The sequence below is a fragment of the Ursus maritimus genome, unplaced genomic scaffold (assembly GCF_017311325.1).
Source record: "Ursus maritimus isolate PB19 unplaced genomic scaffold, ASM1731132v1 scaffold_6, whole genome shotgun sequence".
Classification (NCBI taxonomy): domain Eukaryota; kingdom Metazoa; phylum Chordata; class Mammalia; order Carnivora; family Ursidae; genus Ursus; species Ursus maritimus.
This window is the reverse complement of record NW_024426774.1, coordinates 58,476,555-58,495,512: the sequence shown is the minus strand read 5'-3', so window position 1 is coordinate 58,495,512 and position 18,958 is coordinate 58,476,555. Positions and strand designations below refer to the sequence as shown.

General features: G+C 37.6%; 1 protein-coding gene across 4 annotated transcripts in view; it reads right to left on the bottom strand.

Moving 5' to 3' along the window:
- Positions 1-287: 287 nt before the first annotated feature.
- PUS10 (pseudouridine synthase 10) overlaps positions 288-18,958 on the bottom strand; it is a 70,940-nt gene continuing 52,269 nt past the window's right edge. For all 4 annotated transcript variants that reach the window (XM_008699893.2, XM_008699894.2, XM_008699895.2 and 1 more), the window contains exons 12-18: positions 13,991-14,047; positions 13,051-13,127; positions 12,902-12,957; positions 11,757-11,874; positions 7,533-7,675; positions 4,653-4,752; positions 288-2,636 (exon numbers count right to left, since the gene is read on the bottom strand). In XM_008699893.2, the coding sequence (XP_008698115.1) occupies positions 2,598-2,636; positions 4,653-4,752; positions 7,533-7,675; positions 11,757-11,874; positions 12,902-12,957; positions 13,051-13,127; positions 13,991-14,047 (590 nt within the window). In that variant the 3' untranslated portion in view covers positions 288-2,597. The remainder of the gene's footprint in view (positions 2,637-4,652; positions 4,753-7,532; positions 7,676-11,756; positions 11,875-12,901; positions 12,958-13,050; positions 13,128-13,990; positions 14,048-18,958) is intronic.

Here is an 18,958-nt window from a genome sequence, read left to right as displayed (position 1 = left end):
GCTTGAACTCACTACCCTGAGATCAAAAGTCAGACACTTACCTGACTGAGCCACCCAGGCACCAAGAGGGTACCAGTTTTAAAAATCAGAAAACCTTGCATCAAAGTTCATTCTCTTTATACGGGCTTAAAAATCAAGAATAAAGCTTCAAAAGAAAAGCTCAGCCTAAGTAAGATGTTTTTCTCTTTAGAAATGGAAATTTAACTTCTAAGCTTATTTCATATAACTTGGTAATATAACCAGTTATCTTACTTGCTTACTTGGGAAATTCTTCTTTTCTTTCTTTCTTTTTCTTCCTTCCCTCCTTCCTCCCTTCCTCCCTCCCTTTCTTTCTTTCTTTTTCTTTCTTATCTTTCTTTTCTTTCTTTCCTTTTCCAGGTATTCAGAGTTGAGTTGATGTTTGTCCGAAACTAAATCAAACTATATTTGGGACAAAGAAATACTAAGTAAAAAGGGATCTTTCTCTAAGTGTTATTAAAGATTTAACTAGAATTTAAATAAAAATTGAAAAAAAAATAAAGCTATGAATGGGTATTAAGGGGGGCACTTGTTATGATGAGCACTGGGTGTTTTTTTAAGTGATGAATCACTAAATTCTACTGAAACCAATATTACACTATGTTACTAGAATTTAAATAAAAATTTGAAAAGAAAAAAAGCTGAGAAGAGATCACAGAACTAATTTTAAAATAATTTTACATAGGCAAAGTGAAACTATAGTACTTTCATTACTTAATGTTCCCAGTTCTTGCATAAAACAAAGACCTACATTGATTTTTAACAACCTATGTCTCATAATATATGAACATATGGAATAAGTATATACAGCTAATGTTTACTTTTTTGCTTGAAATTTTGCATAATGTCAGGAATAGAAATTTAAGAAATAGAAATCTTCTTTTAAGGAGGTTCTTAATTTTTCCATTTTGCAGATTAAATTCAAAGCTGAGCCAAAAAGACACATGCGAAAGACTATCTTCCAAATTACATAAATCTTTTCTGTAGCAAAACTTCCCCAAAAACGGAGAAACATTCACACAAAAGTTCTTACCTGTGTTTATCAGAAGTTTATTTCTATTATCCCTTTCTCATTTTCTGGCATTGAAAATAGTGAAACAATTATTTGCTAGTATGCACATATGAAACTTCTTCATGTCAATTAAATAATTTTCCTGATTTCTAAAATGAATAATACATCTTGGTATCTATGAAGTATGTTTAATGAAGGGATGGGAAACAATCATCCAATACTATCCAAGTCACGTGTTCTAAAATAAGCTCAGATAGTTGAATCAGGGTGATAGAAATTACATTTAAATCTGAAATTTTAATGAGATTGCCAAAACGTTTCTCTTAATGACCCATCCATTTTCTTTAGGTTTAGCTTATTTCATTTTTTCCTCTTCATAGTACCAACTGATGATTAACTTATTAAAAAATGGTAATCGTATAGAATCATATGAAATATACTTGGGTTGCTTTTTGGCAAGCTCCTTGATGTGGTATCTAAATTCTAAAAGTCATTTCTGATGGTTAGTGCATTTATTTGTTTAATTATTTTATTTTATTATTATTACTATTTTTTTGGTTAGTGCATTTAAATGACATTCTCAGGTGCCTCCTTCACACAGTGGGTGCTCAGTAACAAGATTTATTAAGAAAGGACCCTAGAGACCAGGAAACTTCAGTTTTAGCCCCTGATATGGAAGTAACTAACAATTTTAGATAAATCATTTAACTTTCATTCTTTGGTTTTCATATTTATAAAATGGAAATGATAATATCCTATCCACTTGATTATGATGTTTGAAATTAGATAATATATTGAAGCACTCTGGAATAATAGCAGATTGTTTAGCAATCTTAATTTTTCAAAATCTTATCCCTGGGTTTGAAGTTACTGAAGGCACTTGTGTCTCCTTATTTAAAAGATTTATGGAAGTCTCTTAACAGGGTATGCCTCAATTCCTAAGGTTTCTCTTTTCCTCCCCAGGAAATGTATTGATATTTTTAAGTTGTCAAAATAGTCACTTGAAGTCATTACGATTTGTGACAGATTATATCAAAAAGTACTTCTGTTGGTAGCAGCTTGCTTAAAGCTTACTGCAAAAAATATTAATGATGTTAGATTTGCATTTGCTATCTTAGAATATTATAGGATACTGTGCTGTATAAATATAGATAAACTTTTATCAAGATTGTTTAAAAAATTTAGAACATGATTTTGAAGGTAGTATGTCTTGTGGAGGGAAATTTTGCTAAAAGAAATGATAGCTTCTCAGATTATCAGAGAATGTATCCTGTTTGGGTACTTCTCTAAATGACAGAATTAAGAGAATGTTTTCATTATTCATAGTCTGGCGTGTACGTGTTGGAGAGGGAACAAGAAAAATCATAAGACATCCTTAGAACATTTAACACAAAATATACACATACATAGATCCTGAGATGTTACAACAAATTTTAAAATACATAGATCAACATGATCCAGATGGTTTCCAAGACACTGTAATGGTGAGTAAACAGCCATTATACAGTGTAGCTGAATGGAGGTCCGCATCATGCCGCAAAAACCCTACTCTTTCCAAATGTGAAAGCTAGTCATCCACAGCAGGGGGCCAGTCAACATCTACAGACTAGAAGGAAGAAAACAAGACATGAAAACATATTACTGTTCCAGTAAGCATTTGCTGGTAATGCTGCATAAACTTAATAGTTTTAATATAAGGCAGCAGCAGAAGCTACATTTGAGAAACGTCATTGAATACCACAATTCAGCACTCTAAAATCCATACTAGGCCTTGAGATTCTTGGGCCCAATGTCTGTTTCTGAATTCACAGAGTACTTGGTTACTCAGCTGGTTATATTAATTGTACCTTTTGGCCAATAAAAAACTTGAGTACATCTAAATTTTGTAAATGTTATTTATGGGTAAATTAACAAACAAATTCAGGGAGCAACACCAACGGTCCCTCAGAAGTCTCAGCAACTTTTATTCTTCAGATCATTTTCATTTTCCCATCTTGCATTTAACAAGCACTCAAGTAGTCTATACACTTACGTGTTATTTGTAACTTAGCAACCAAATGAGAAATAAATATGAAAGATCGCCTGGAACTAGAAAAGGATAAGTGATCATTGTGTATCATTTCAGAATTTTTGTTTCTTTTAAAATCAAATTTATCTATCTCTACTCACTTTGGCTCTTCTAGAACAAAACCTTGATTTAAGTCATAATGAAATTACAGTGGCAGATTATTTTTTTCTCCCCATAAAACAGTCACATCCTAGGCTTTAGAAGTAGTTTAACTACCCTAGAGGGCCTAATTTGAGAAGTTTTAAAAAGTCCACTGTACCCACCATGTCTTGTTATGGGTTTTTTTGAGACTTAAATTTTAAAACCCAAAATGCTTTACCAGAAGTGATTTTTTAAATTAATCTATGAGTCACTGCCAGAATCAGGAAAATTTTATTAGAAAAGCCCAAATAACTATTGTGTGTATGTATGTCTTTCAGAAATCCCAAGAAGATATTTTGGTTTTGTTTCAGAACACAGCCACATACTGAACACCCATATATAAGCTAATGGGTTGTTTCTCATGCCTGAAAACAAAACATTTCAGGTCACAGTCTTGCATGTGTTGAAAGTGGGGGGTGGGGGGATGTTAAAAAGCTCTACAGATGATTCCAGTGGACAAACAGGGATGAGGAACACTGGCCCGTGACTCTGTCATTCCTAAACTGTTCTAAGAATTAAGATGAAAGAAGATGAATGCAGTTCATCTTTAACAGAAGGTTGTCTTCCTCAAAATAACAGTCCCTCTTAGAAGGCTCCCTGCAACCTTGAAGGTGCTATCAATGGCTGTACTGCAGGAACTGTATAAAATCTAAACTGAAAGCATTCAAGACAATGCCAGTAAGGTGAATGCTCCAGTTATCATGTGATTACCATAGCTGTTTGCACACAAGGCAACTATACCCACTTCTTTTGATAACTGGTATTAATCCTAAGCGCAAAATGCTAGCCTCCTAATACTTTTTTTTGCTGGGGGGGGGGCGTGGGAGAGGAACCCCATTCTTCATCAGGTATTCGTCAAGGAGCACAAGTTGTGACTCAGTACCTATTGATACTCAAATGAGAATGGCCAGAAGGACCTATTCAATCCACTCTTTTAAATACTTAAGAATTTGTACCACATCATAGGGGTCCTTTATAGAACTGTTTTTATTAATAACCATTAGTTCATCCCATTCTCTATCCCTGTCCTGAATGTATGTTTCTGAGTAGTCTGCCTTAAATTTTTTATAAAACAAAATAGGTATGGGAATGAACTCTGTAGAGTCCGAAGGACATATAAAGGGCTCTTAAGTTTCATTTCCTTGCTCCATGTAAGAGTTTAAGATCTCATGCCCCATGTAAATTAGCTATATATCTGCAAGAATCATAAATGAGATCTTGTATTTTTTAAGAAGATAAAAATTCCAAAGATAGTCCCTCCCTGCAATACAATGCTACTGTGAGATTTTGGCCGTTTTCAAATACCTATTGAGTAGAGATAGATACCTATTTGGCTTAATGTCCCCCCCACCAAAGCACAACCTTGGCTGAATTCAATGTACAAATGGGCACTTCCACAATAAAATGGTTTACCTCAACATCCAGCTCAAGAATGTCTGCAGTCACATTCATTAGAGAGCCAATGTTCGGCTTGGTTCTCCCAAAGTCTCCATGTACAAACTCTTTAATGTACCTGGGGTTTGTTTAAGGAAACAATGGAGATAGCTATGCAGCACTAACTGGTGAGATTTGCTAGGTGAAAAGGAAATGACAGACAAAAGCAGAAATGTTACAAGGGAAAGGTTATTTGTGAGCTGTGACCCGTGATGTGTGTCATAGAAAATAAACCTTGGCAAACTAGTTCCTACCAGCCTGGCAGCTAATAGCAGGACTTGGCACCTGTGTTTATACCAAACTTACCAAAAGTCATGACTTTCTTTTTTCTTTAGCTCATCTCCAAGTGCCAAGGTTTGGATATGGATTTTTGTTTTAAGTTTATTTTTTTAAATAACTAGAATTTAAATTAAAAAATAATAAAATAATAAAACAAATTAAAAATTGAAATAAAAGCTTATTTATTTATTTATTTACTTACTTACTTACTTTCAAGTAATCTCTACACCCAATATGCAGCTCAAACCCACAACCCTGAGATCAAGAGTCCCACGCTCCACTGTCTGAGCCAACCAGGCAACCCTGGATATGGATTTTTAAAATGAACTGTACTTCAGTGCTGAACAAAACAAAACAAAAAAACTTTAGCTATTTGTTCTTTGCCACAAATTCCATTTTGTCATTGTTTTGGTCCCATTTTTCCATAATAGCAGCTGGCATCTGCCAGAAGATAGGTTTCCACAGGGTCACACATAGAGTGATTTTGATGGCTTTCCTGCTAATTTGACCTAGTGACACAATAACAGTAGGATGGGAGGGACAATGAGAATATTAATTTAGTCACTGATAAAGGCCCTGCAGAAGGATTATCAAAGGACCTAAGTTTTTGCTGTTTGCAGCTCTTGCATGGTTAGCAAGAGAATTAAGTCTTTTGAAAGGGGCGATTTCGTGTTTCCCTCATAGGTCTTCAAATGTTGAAGTCGTTGGTTAATCCTAGAATTACTTATTAAGATCACATTAACATTCCTTACACAGGACTCTACTACAGCCTTGAAAATAGTCATCTGGGAGATGTAATTTTGCTAGCATTCAGTAAAAACTCATTCAGCATTATGTTGTGTTCTATAAACTGGCACTTAGTATAAAATTTAATATAATTTGAATAGGAAAAATAAGTTTATTCTCAGATGATAAATAAAAAACTTACACCATGAATATGCTGATATTATGTCCTGCTTACTTTCTGAAAGTGTATTCACTCTACTTTCACCAAATGTTTTGACTCAAGCTTAAGACATGTAATTATCTAGTAACTGCCTTCTTTGCTGAACTCATACTTACTCAACAATCATCATTCTTTTTTCTTTTGAGAATGCTACTTCTGAGTAGCAATGATGAGAGTTGACCAAAAAGCCCCAGAACAACCAGTTAAAAGGGCCAGAATGGTTCTTATTCATAGCCAGAAGGATGAGGTGTAAGTCAAATGAACTAGTTCAGCCTACTGAGCAATATATGTGAAAAATTCGCATACTTCTGTGTCTAATCACATGGTATCTAAAGCTTTACCAGACAGTTTTTCTTGGCTAAGCCTGTAAGTTATATACACACGCCTGTCCTAAAAATGTTTTAATAAGATTGAAAAGACATTAGTTTCTTCAAAAGACCACTGCATTTCACCTTAACACTCTAAAGTAAAAGCTGGAATTAGGTAAAAAGAGAAAAAAAAAATCTGTGATTTCTTTGAAATTTCATCCACATTCCATCTACAGTAGGCAAATGTGCTCCAGACAACAAAGCTATAAAGGTCTGCCCACTGTGGTCTAAACAGATCAAGGAGGAAGAAGGGAGGAGGTCGAGGTTGAGGAGGAAGAAGGGAGAGGAGGCCGATGGAGAAGCAGAAACAGACTACAGCAACATGGTGAGAATGCTACTTGGTTATTAAAACGACAGTTTTTGCCTTATACCCATAAGTGTATCATTAGTTTTATATTAGGTATTTTATCACTTCATGCTATTGGATCACTAAATAATATAAAACCAACAAACAAACAAATATTAGGAGCACTTTTGAAAAATAAACTAGAGCTAGGACTCTGGCAACTCCCTGATGTATTTTAACTAACAACTCAGATCGGATACAAAACCACACAAAAGGGATGCCTGGGTGGCTCAGTCGGTTGAGCGTCAGCCTTTGGCACAAGTCATGATCCCAGCATCCTTGGATCGAATCCTGCATGGGGCTCCTTTCTCAGCAGGGAGCCTGCTTCTCCGTCTGCCTGCCACTTCCCTGCTTATGTTCTCTCTCTCCTTCTGATTAAATAAATAAATTAAAAAAATCTTTAAAAACAAAAACCACACAAAACAGGGTACCATATGAACACGTGATCAGACTATTTTCTTGTTTTGGGCCAGTGGCCAAATTAAGTGAAGATCAGCATATAAAGTTGGGCCACTCCCCTCTACTATCAGTGTTTACTGATTTGGGGCAAATGCTCAAAATGCTGAAAGAACCCAAATGTGGTTATGAAAATGTGACTTGCAAAGTGTATAAAAACACAAATCAATAAATGAATCAATCAAAACTGTTTTCTGAGTACTTACGATGCAGTCAGCATTGTGTGAGACACTGACTATTTTAAAGTTCACGCTCTATTGGCTGCTGCCCCATGGTTTAAAATGTCATTTTGAAAGATACAAATTAGATGGGAACCCTCCCCCCCCCAAAAAAAAGGGCTCTTCCCCAACCTAATCCTTACCCTAATCGTGCCTAGATCAAATTGCACCTATTTTCTAGGGCAGCATGAACTCTTCCAACAGGGTTCTGGTTAGAGTACTGCTATGCGGAAGGCGAAAGGATACGTCCCAGCTTGAGTCTTCAGATAGAGGTGGAAATGATGTTCATCCACATAGCGTGTCTCCATGGAGTGAACGATGCGAGTTCTTACAGCCAGGGGCCTCCGGTGAAGGACCCGCAGAGGTGTTTTCTGGTCAATCTTTAAGTCCTAGAAGAGGATGTATTACACAACCATACAGTCAGCTTTGCTGCCCAGGGAAGCCTGTCTCAGCACCTCCTCTGTCATTCATAGCCCACCACAGATGTTTTCTTTGGAGGACCACATCTATCACTGTCAGGGTAGAACCAATACGATAATAAATTGTACTCCCTAAGGTTCAGGCTCTGTGGAATGTCTCATAACCTCGTCCATAGTTACTCATTTACTGGGCCCCAATATGTCATTTTTAAAAAAGCTTTGAAGTAAGTGATCCCCAAGGTCTCTTTTGTTCTAGTATTTAATCAGTTAATTAAATTGATTAGGACCCTGGAGTTCTAGTCTGTCCTTTACTTTATTTTTTTTTTAATGATTTTTTATTATATTATGTTAGTCACCATACAGTACATCCCCGGTTTCCGAAGTAAGGCTCGATGATTCATTAGTTGTCCTTTACTTTAACAGAGCTCTTCTAGAAGACCTATTCTTACCTCCCCCCCACACAACCCAACAGATGACTTAATAGTGGGGTGAATGGCTGAGGTGAGAAAGGCTGTCTGTCAAAGGTGAGACCTCAGCATCACTGGTGTGTATGGGCAGTGTGCATGTTTTATGGACAACCATACACCTACTTACAAGGTTTTGTTTTTTGTTTGTTTTTTTTTTCTCCATGAAAAGATATATCTGGAAAATTAACTGTTGCATCACTGTTTAGGGTAGTATTTCAATATAATAATTACAAAGAAGTGTATACAATAAACAAGGACCTCTCAGTATTTGTAAGCCCAGTTCAAATTACTTAAGAATAATAATACTGCATGCCTTTCTTACAATTCAGATTTTTTAGGGGCATGGGCTTGTTTTTCTTATAATTAGAGATTTCCTTTTATCACAAGATATGAAATAAGAAATAGAGATTAATATTAGAAAAGGTCAACTAATTCCAAGTTTTAAAAATAGATATTGGGCATAATGAGAAATGCAGGTTCATAAGAACTTTGAATCTTCTGCCATTTCTTGTTGGAACAACTCCTTTCTAATTTACATGATTTGGGAGTGCCTGAAGCCATGGAAAGAAGAGCAGGATTTCTGTCTGGTCTCCCCTCTATCAAGTTCTCCACCAAGAAAGAAAGAGCAAGTTCTGACAAAGACTATACTTGAAATGGTGTGACTGTTTTGATCATAGCAGTGAGTCAATGGCCCCTCCTAACTCATGAGTTTTATGATTCTCTAATGCTTTGATTTTAGAAGCACTTTGTTCTGCTGAGATACACTGTCTCCATAAGATTTGACATTTCTCCAGCCAAAAAGACAAAGGACAAGGCTGAACTGTTAAGGGATCTGTACAGATATGGCCTCCACTATAAAATACAGAAACAGCTGGCTTTAAATGGGTAACTAAGGAGTGCTCTTCTCCCTGTTTCCTTCCTTGCTACTCAATCCTAGGACTGTGAACCATGAACTAGTCAATAGAAGTACTAACTGAGCTGGTAGACCCACCACTGGGCTTCCAAAATAACGCTTGATCACCACACACTCCTGTGTGTGTTTTGTGTCTGCTTGTTTTCAGTAGACAAAGGAAACCATTTACTCTAACACCGCACCCTGCTGGCCCCATTCTGCTGAATTTTCAGAAACCCATATACATATATAAAAAAGTAGTTTTTTTTCTTAGAAGTTGCCCTTAAGAAGAGATAAGTAGTGAATCTGAAGTGGCTCTTTCTCAAAATGGGACAGTAACTCAATTTTTGTATTTTTGATGACAACAGGAATATTTGAAAATAGTCTTAACCCCAACACAAAAAATCATTAGACGTCAGCTTGTCCCATCAGTCTATTTGGGCTGTGAACTACTAAAAAACACCCTTTCACTGCTCTTACTCTGTACCTCCAAAAATCATCTTGCAGCTTTATTCAGCATTATTTCTGAATTAGCTCTGAATTGGGCTACCTCCAAATGATGAATCTAATTTTTTTTTTTTAAAAGTAGGTTCCACACCCAATGTGGGGCTTGAACTCATGACCCCAGGATCAAGAGTCACATGCTCTACCGACTGAGCCATCCAGGTGCCCCGAATCTATTTTTAAAATGAGTTAATCCCCCCCCCCCAGCATTCTAAATGACTTGTACACGTGATGGAACAGAGGTTTAGAAATTTGTTTTGCAGTCTTAAAGATATCTGTCTAGAGTTAAACTGTAATCCTAAAGGCCCCAGATAATGCGCCAAAAGCCAACAGCTTTTGATACAGAATCACAGAACCTGAGACCTGGAGGCCCTCTGGGGGTGATCTAGTCCACCCTACGGGTTAGAGATTAACTTAGACAAGTTCTAAGTGAATGACTCGTATGCTTTCACCAAAACACATACTATAAACATTATTCTGCACTTCACTTTCTTTCTCATAATGTCATGGGTGTTTCTATAAGTCATAGATGAAAACCTACCTTTAAACTTTTTTCCAACAATTTTAGGTATATATACACACAATAACATAAATTAAATGGGATTACATGCTGTTTTAGTTTTTTTTTTAATAGCTTTATAATATTCTAGCTTGTTCTTTCCTTTCCTTTTTGAAGGAAATTCACTTTGTTTCTAGTTGTGTTGCTGATTTGCCACTTTGAATAAAGTAAACATCTTTGTGCACATATCCTTATGCACTGGAGTTTTATTTCTTCAGGATAGACTGCCAGTAGTAAAAGTGCTGGGTAGAAGATCAATATATTTTTAACTTTCACAGTCATTGTTACATTGTTTTCAAAAAGGTTAAACATTTACATTTCTACTGACAAAGTATGCAACTAGCTTTCTCCTCCATGCCACTTATTGTCTATCTATTTTTCTGTATTGGGGATTTGTATTTTTCATAAGTATAAATCCTATTTATGGTATCTTTTGCCATACAATTTGTTGTCTCCATAGTCATATACATGTGCATACACAAACACACACTTGTGTGTGTATTTACGTCACAATGTATCACCCTCTGTATACTCTTTATAGCTTGTTTTCTTCCCCCTTAGCGTCTATCAGGAACATTTTCCTTTGTCAATAAATAGTCACCTCCTACATAATTTCTAACACTGGCTAGCACTAGCTCATCAGACAGATAAACTGTAAGATTAAGCCATTCTCTTCTAGTAGCTCATCTAGATTATTACAAAATATTCCCCATTTAAACAATGTTGTGATAACTGTATACAAATCTCTGTGCCCATTTATGCTCATTCCTTGCATTTGAGAGTAAATTATCTTTACAGGAAGAGGTGGGGACAGGTGGGAAGAAATATGCAAATGAATAGGCAGACCCTCTACACTGATACGTTCATGTGAAGGAAAACCTAGCATGTGCCAAAATATTTGTGCTGTACATATACTATCCTTCTTAAAATTTACAACATGTCTTATTTATGCACTTAATCTTAGCATCAATTCTATTAGACAATTCTATTTTGTATTTCCTTTTTACAGATGGCCAAATATAATAGCATTGATGGGGGGGGCGCCTGGGTGGCGCAGTCGTTAAGCGTCTGCCTTCTGCTCAGGGCGTGATCCCGGTGCTCTGGGATCAAGCCCCACATCAGGCTCTTCTGCTGGGAGCCTGCGTCTTCCTCTCCCACTCCCCCTGCTTGCGTTCCCTCTGTCGCTGGCTGTCTCTCTCTGTCAAATAAATAAATAAAATCTTAAAAAAAAATGATAGCATTGATGAGGTTTTCTATGTACCAGATAGTATTCTAAGTGCTTCATAAGACTAACCTCATTTCATTCTTCTAACTAATTTTATAGATGAAAAAACTGAAGTATAAAGAGAAGAAGCAACTTGTCCAAGGTCACACAACAATGAAAGGCAGATCAGGATTTGCATCCAAGCGATCTGTGCCCAGAGGCAGGTCCTTCATCACTAGCAATGCTGTCTCTCAAACAGGCTCGATGAATTGCCCAGTCGTTCAGCCAGTAGATGGCAAAGCCAGGATTTGAAAGCAGGTCTCACATACCCCAAAGCCCATGCTCTATGACTTGCTAGTATTAAACCAAAAGTGAAAGGACTCTTTTATAGGCAATTGAAAAATAAAAAGAGAGCACTTAACTACCTTTATGTCATTTAGGAATTCAATATCTTTCTTCTGTATGACTTTATTTGTCCATATTAAGGCACTATAGGACTTGGTCTTTTCTTCTTCACCTTCTTTCATATGTCCTATTGCCTCTCTAAACAAAAACAATAAACGGAAGTTTGTCTAAATACACAGAATATACACAAGCCTTGCCCCAAACTTCCCTTTCTTTAAAAATAATTTGAAATAAAATTTATATACAATTCCCATTTTAACTGCACGATTCAGTAATTTCAAGCATGTTTACAGAGTTGTGTAGCTATCACCACAATCTAATTTTAGACTACTTCATCACCCCAAAAAAGAACTCCATACCTATTTCAGTCACTTCCCATTCCCTGTTTCCCCCAGCCTTTGGCAACCACTAATTAACTTTATGTCTCTATAGGTTTCCCTGCTCTGAATATTTCATACAAAATAGAATCATACAATATGTGGTGTGTGGTGTCTGGCTTCTTTCACTTCATAATGTTTCAAGGTTCATCCATGTTGGAGCATTATCAGTGCCTTTGCCTTTTTATTACCGAATAATATTCCATTGTATGGAGATACCATATATTATCCATGGACATTTGGGTTGTTTCTACTTTTTTGTTATTATGAATAATGCTACTTTGAACATCCATGTAGAAGTCTTTGTGTGGATGTACATTTTCATTTCTCTTGGGTATATATCTAGAAGTGGAATTGCTGGGTCATAATAGTAACCCCATGTTTAACCTTTTGAGAAACTGCCAAACTGTCTTTCAAAGTGGCCGCATTTACAATCCCACAGCAATATACGAGGGTTTCAATTTCTCCACATCTTTGCCAACATTTGTTTCTTCTGTCTTTTTGATGATAGCCATCCTAGTGAGGGCAAAGTGAGCTATCACTGAGGTTTTGGATTTGCCCTTCCCCAATGGCAAAAAATATTGAGCATTTTTTTTCATGTATTCATTCATTAACTGTATATCCTCTTTGGAGAAATGTCCACTTAATCATCTCCCTCATTTTTAATTGGGTTGCTTTCTTATTGAGGTGTTAGGCTTCTTTATATATTCTGGAGACAATTCCCTTAACAGATAAATGATCTACCAAAACTTTCCTTTTGAGATCATCTCCAGCGAGTCTACCCTTACCTTGTGACAAGCTGCAAGTCACGGACTTGGATTTTGTTAGACGAATTATTAATTTTCTGTAGTAGCAGAAAAAGAAAAACAATTAGCAATTCTAGTTCAGTTACAGAGTTGCGGAAACATGACAATTTCCATGTCATGAAGTGGTTTACCTGCTGAAGTTCCTTAATTTCTTGTGAAGTGAAATGTACTCTATGAGGATTCACCAGCTCAATTGCAAAGGGCCTTCCTGGCAGCACACACCCCGTCATGAAACAGAAACGTGTTGATGGAGTTAACATTTGGGCTAATGCAAGAGGGTTAGGAGGTGTGAAAAAACGAGTAGAGCTCTAGAGGACTGAAAGTTTAGTGACATGACTACATCTGGGGGAAAGCAGGATGTGTGAAAGAATCAAGGGGCTTTTTGGGGGCTGCTAAACCCCAGTACAGGCAATATGTGAAAATGACTACTTTCCCAAAGGTCCATGAACAAGCTCGGGTTAATTACAAAATAAAATCCAAACAACCACTAATTGACTTGGTTACACTAAGGTAACGTTATCACACACGGCAATGCCCAGGCATACCAAGCTGAAATCCATCCTCCTAAGCCTAATCCACTAGTGAAATGGAAAAGCTATGATTCCATAAGCGGAAGGGACTATTAATCTTAAACTCGGGATTAATTCTCATCATCTTTTTTGTAATGCAACAATGTAAAATGAGAGAAATGAAGGCTAAGAGAGCAGAATCACTTTTTAAATGAAGATGTGCATTTTGAAAACTGTACTGGTACTGCTGAAATGTTATCAAATGGAAAAATTAATAAGCCAACTTTTGGAAAAACTCAGGCACCACCTTGTTCATGCACATAAAAGTCCCTTAGAACATACAGGTATGCAATAAGGATGGCCTCTTAAGAAATGAATCCTGTTAAGACATAATCATATAGTTTATAAAGGTAGCTCCACAATCCACAAAGCTTCCTCACTGGGAGAAGCTCTGGGCTCTGCCCACTTTAGTTTTAACCAAGCGACTACAGCGAACCTGCTGTCTGAGAAGGGTGGTAGTCTGAAAGTTAGTTCTAGTCAAGTGATGCTGTTGCAATCTTACCATTTCCTAATGTTCTCACATCTACATCTTCTCTTCCAGAGGAGGAAAAATTAAAACCTTTGCAAAGCAGATAAAGAAAAATAATCAGTAACATAATAACCTCAAGACTTTCATTCCCACCCTTTGGTAAAAACCTCATTTGTCTTGAATAATCTACAGGAGAGTTTCAAGGGATAGTCATCCCACCTCTAATCCCAATCTCTAATAAAAATAGCAATGATAATAAGAAACAACATTTACTGAGCACTTATTATATGCTGGGCACTGAGCTAAAATTCTGCATACATTCTTTCATTTAATCCTTATTATAACATTATGATGTAGGTATTAAATAAAAGAACACCATGCTTCTAAAAGGATAAGTACTTTTCCCAAGATCACATGATTAAATGGCAGAGCTGTTCCTGACGTCAAAGCCAGACCTTAACTATCATCTTATGCCACCATCCCATGGGAAAGAGCTCTGTTTGGAGGAAGGCTCCACTACAAGCCTGGTCACATGCTTATGATGAAAAATCTATCATCTCTCCTTTTTTTCCTTAAAACAAAACAAAGCAAAAACATTTATTTGAAAATTAAATTCTATGAAAAGAAGAGGAGGGGAAAAAGGGGTTTAAAAGCAAATTCTTATATTAAACAAACCTAAGCTAGGACCACAACAAAGCTAGTGTTCATTCTAAGATAGATGGATCATCCTAGGCTAAAAAGCTGCAAATATCAGAATGGGAAATAGTGTAAAAAAGGGGGGAGGGGTTACATGACAACTTTCTTAGATACAAAACTGACGATTCCACCATCATCACCATAGCAAACATTACCATAAGCAGACATTATTATAAATGTTTCATAAATGTTAACACTACAAGGTAGGTACTATCATTATCCTCATTTTACTTACAAGGAAAATGAGACAGGCAGGATAGGTAACTTGCCTAAGATCACATCACTGGTAGGTAGTAAGGCCAGGATTTGAAGCAGACAGTTTGACTCCAGAGTCTCTTAACCACAACAAAGACAAGCAGAAGAGTTCAGACTCATGCATACAGGGAAAGAAACACCAGTCTTCTCAGAGCAGGGATTAGAAAAGGCTGGGATGTTTGGAGAACTCTGGTCAGTCATTAGAGTCCGGCAAAGTGTAAGACCTCTGAACACATATATTGGAGGCTAGAACTCAGACTTAAACCCTGATTTATTCATTCAGGAACAAATATCTACAGTGGGTATGTGCAAGGCACCATGCTAGATCCTGGGGAGGTAAACAAGATAGATACCATCCTTATCCTCACAGGGCTTACTGTTTGTGGAGGTATAAGGACTGTAATACAGTGGGTAGGGCTAGGACAGGATGCATAGAAGAACATTCCCGTACTGAGAGCACAGTTGAAGAATGAGCTGTGAGTTTTGTATTTATTCCTCAATGGTCCAGCCACTTTAGAGAGCACAAGACAAGGAAGAACAAGACAGCTGGGAAGAACAAATAGGAAAGGTGGAAGGAGGGTGAATACCATTTTGACAGCTATTTTTTCCCAAGGAAAGAGTCTATATGAAAAGGTCCCATGTAGATTTTAGAAAAAGGAAGGTTAACAGGCTTGAAAAATCCTATGAAAATGACACTGAAGATTAGCCCTCTTTCCTAGGATGTTTAGCTATGAAGAAGCTAGGATTTCATTCTTCTTTCACCTCTAAGAAATCCCTTTTGCAAGCCGAGGTCAACACTTCGGGGAAACAGGCTCTGAGTTGTTGTTTGTCATGTACTGCCAGGGTCAGGTAGGCTCCTCTCTGTCCACAGGGCCCAAAGCTATGGGTCTCACCCAGAGGAGCAACCTAGGGCTGGTTAGGGAAGGGCTAGATATCCAAAGTAGGCCTAGGATTTAGCTTCTGCGAAGAACTGGCCAGGCAAGCAGCCATGAAAGCTACAGGGTCAGGCTCTTCTCAAGGCAGAGAATCTAAGCCAAGCAAGGAGTAGGATTCTGTGAACCATTAAGTCCCAAAGAACCCTCCATTCCATGTTTACACTCCATTGTTACACAGTAACATCAATAGTGTCTAGTCAGAGTCAACAGACTCAAGAGTAGCACTAAGTAGGGGTGGATGGCTGAATGGAAAGTTCAGAATGGCATCCGGGAAGCTGAAAGATACTGACTCCCTGGGGCTGCGATCTATCATACCTGCCCACCACTGTCTCCAAACCAGCCATAATGCTAGGGAACCAAGGGATCCATAGCGACTGAGCCATAACCCGTGACTGGTCGGGGTGAGGGGAATGAACAGGACACAGAGAGATATATCAGTCTACCCAGTGACAACTAAATCAGACCAGAAACCTCCAGTCCATAAATTAGCCCATAAAACCTCCACAAATTCTAGCCCATTAATAAGAAAGAGTTGCAGAAAGCAAGGCTCTTGAGAAGACCAGGGAAACATTAAATCTAGACAAAGGAAGAAGGGACATTTATTATATCTTTTAGAAAGATATCTCAAATTTGGACACTTCATTGAGAAATACTTTTGTGGGGTAACCTTTAACCCTTTATTCCTGTGCAATTATGAATATTAGCTGACAACAAAAGGAAAAGGAGTTACTACCTTAAGTATTAGGAAATACATGTTTAAAATTTGGTTGGGTTTTCTTTTTTTTTCTTTTTTTTATTTTAAGGATTTTATTTTTAAGTAATCTCTATACCCAACGTGGGGCTCAAATGCACAACCCTGAGACTAAGAGTCCCATACTCCACCGACTGAGCCAGCCAGGTGCCCTGGTTGAGTTTTCTAAATTCGCATTACACCTTGTCTTATCCCCTTAATCCTACGCTTCTTTGAGCCTTTTGCTCAAAGGAACAGATATTGCAAAAACAAAAACCAAGTGCAAGAATGATCAGGAACTATCAGCAGTTCAGCTAGTCTGCAGTGGCCCTCATACCCTGGACAGACAGATGATGGGACTGATAGATGATGGGACTGGCAGAGGCCAGATGATAAAGGCCTCAGAAGATCAAGTTCAGCAGTTTGGACTTTTATCCTGTACGTAGTCATTGACAAGTTTTCAGCAGGGAAATAACATGACAGATATTTATTCAATAAGTGAAATAATATATGGGCTAGGGGAAAATTTCTTAGACACATTGACTTTGAGAGTGTGTCAAAGTTTATTACTCATTAACTAGGGGATTAGCAAATGGATAATATGATGTGCCCGTTTAAAGTGACAGAAACAAGTTTGTATCTCCCATTTAGGGAAAGGGATCTTTATTTATATTCATTCATTCATTCATTCATCCATTTATTTTTTTTTAAAGATTTTATTTATTTATTTGAGAGAGACAGCAAGCATGAGGGAGAGGGAGAGAGAATCTGAAAGAGACTCCGCACTGAGCACAGAGCCTTATGAAACCAACAGTCCGACGTTCAACCTACTGAGCCACCCAGGCGCCCCGTGTGGAAAGAATCTTTATGTAAGGAGCTAGACTACTTCATATAATACTACTATTTTCAGAGAGTTGTAAACCATAGAGGTACAACAGTCAGAACCATCTTCCCAGAGCTGTCAGACGTGAACCACAGAAAAAACAAGTAATATATTCGAAATGCACAGGTTTTGCAAATTGATGCTACCAGTCGGGCATTTCAAACAACAGATTTTATCCCCTAACAAGGAGCCAGTTAGCACAGAGGCCCAGAGGTCTGCTTTTTCTCAAGCAGCTCTCAATACATTTCCTCAGGATACAATTACAGATGCTAAATACACAGTTTGCTTCATTTTCAGTTGGGTATAATATTTCCCCCTCAAATGGAAAATGAAACCAAGCTAACTTCATGCAAGATTGCAAGGGGGAAACATACAGCTGTTTCAGAGCCTCCCAACAGCCCTTTTGGTAATGGGGGCTTCCTTGGGACCCACATAATCAAAACTGAAAGTTTCTCGAATCATCTTATAGAATGAGAGTAAGGTGGCCCCAAAAAGAGTTTGGAAGAGACTTTTTGTGCTAAAGCTTGATTTTTGCTTCTTCATAACTTGGATAATACTTATGAGATAACCAGTATGTAAATATTAAGTAGGTAAAAGCTCATTTCTTTTTTTTTTTTTTTAAGATTTTATTTATTTATTTGAGAGAGAGAGAGAGAAAGGAAAAGTGGGGAGACTATAGGCAGAGGGAGAAGGAGGCTCCCCACTGAGCAAGGAGCCTGATGAGGGACTCGATCCCAGGACCCTGGCTTCATGACCTGAGCTGAAGGCAGATGCTTAATCGACTGAGCCATCCAGGTGCCCCTCAGTAAACAATTCTTAAAGGCCCTTAAAAAGAGAGTCCACCAACCCAGCAGGCAACAAATCATAAGAAGGATGTAGTTTAAAGTGCCCTTTCCTCTTGACAAGCCAGAGACCTGGAAGGTACAGCCATATCTCTTTTCAATCATCTGCCTGCCATTCCTAAAGCAGGCCTGCCTTAAGGTTTTTCAGAGAGAAGGGTAGATATCTAGTTGGTTCCTCAAAAAAAGGTGTTTTAATTGTACGAGGAGACCCACTTCAAAGTAAAGCATTATTTACTGCCTACAGTTTTTCCTGACGTACAACATGACTTTCTGAGATTGAAATCTTAGCCCCTTTCCTCTAGTCTAATCCTAGATGAAATCACAAGGCTCTATGCAGCCTGTGACCTGACAGACCTATTGAGACAAAGAAAACATAAACCTGACCGGATTTGACTCATCCCACAAACCTGGGCTCATTAATACCTGGAAAATTAAAACACAACATACTAACATTAAGTCTTTGCAAAACGGTAGCTATTGATCTATCTTCTGTAGTCTTGAACTTTATCCCAGGACATCAGCAGTTAAGATGGGAACTAGGCATTTGCCAATGATTATTCTTGAACAAGCACTACATGTGGAAGTTGTGTTTTCATTTCCTCACATTCCCCAAAAAGAGGCCAAGTCTAAGGTGCCCCAAGGTCAGAGCTTAAGTACATT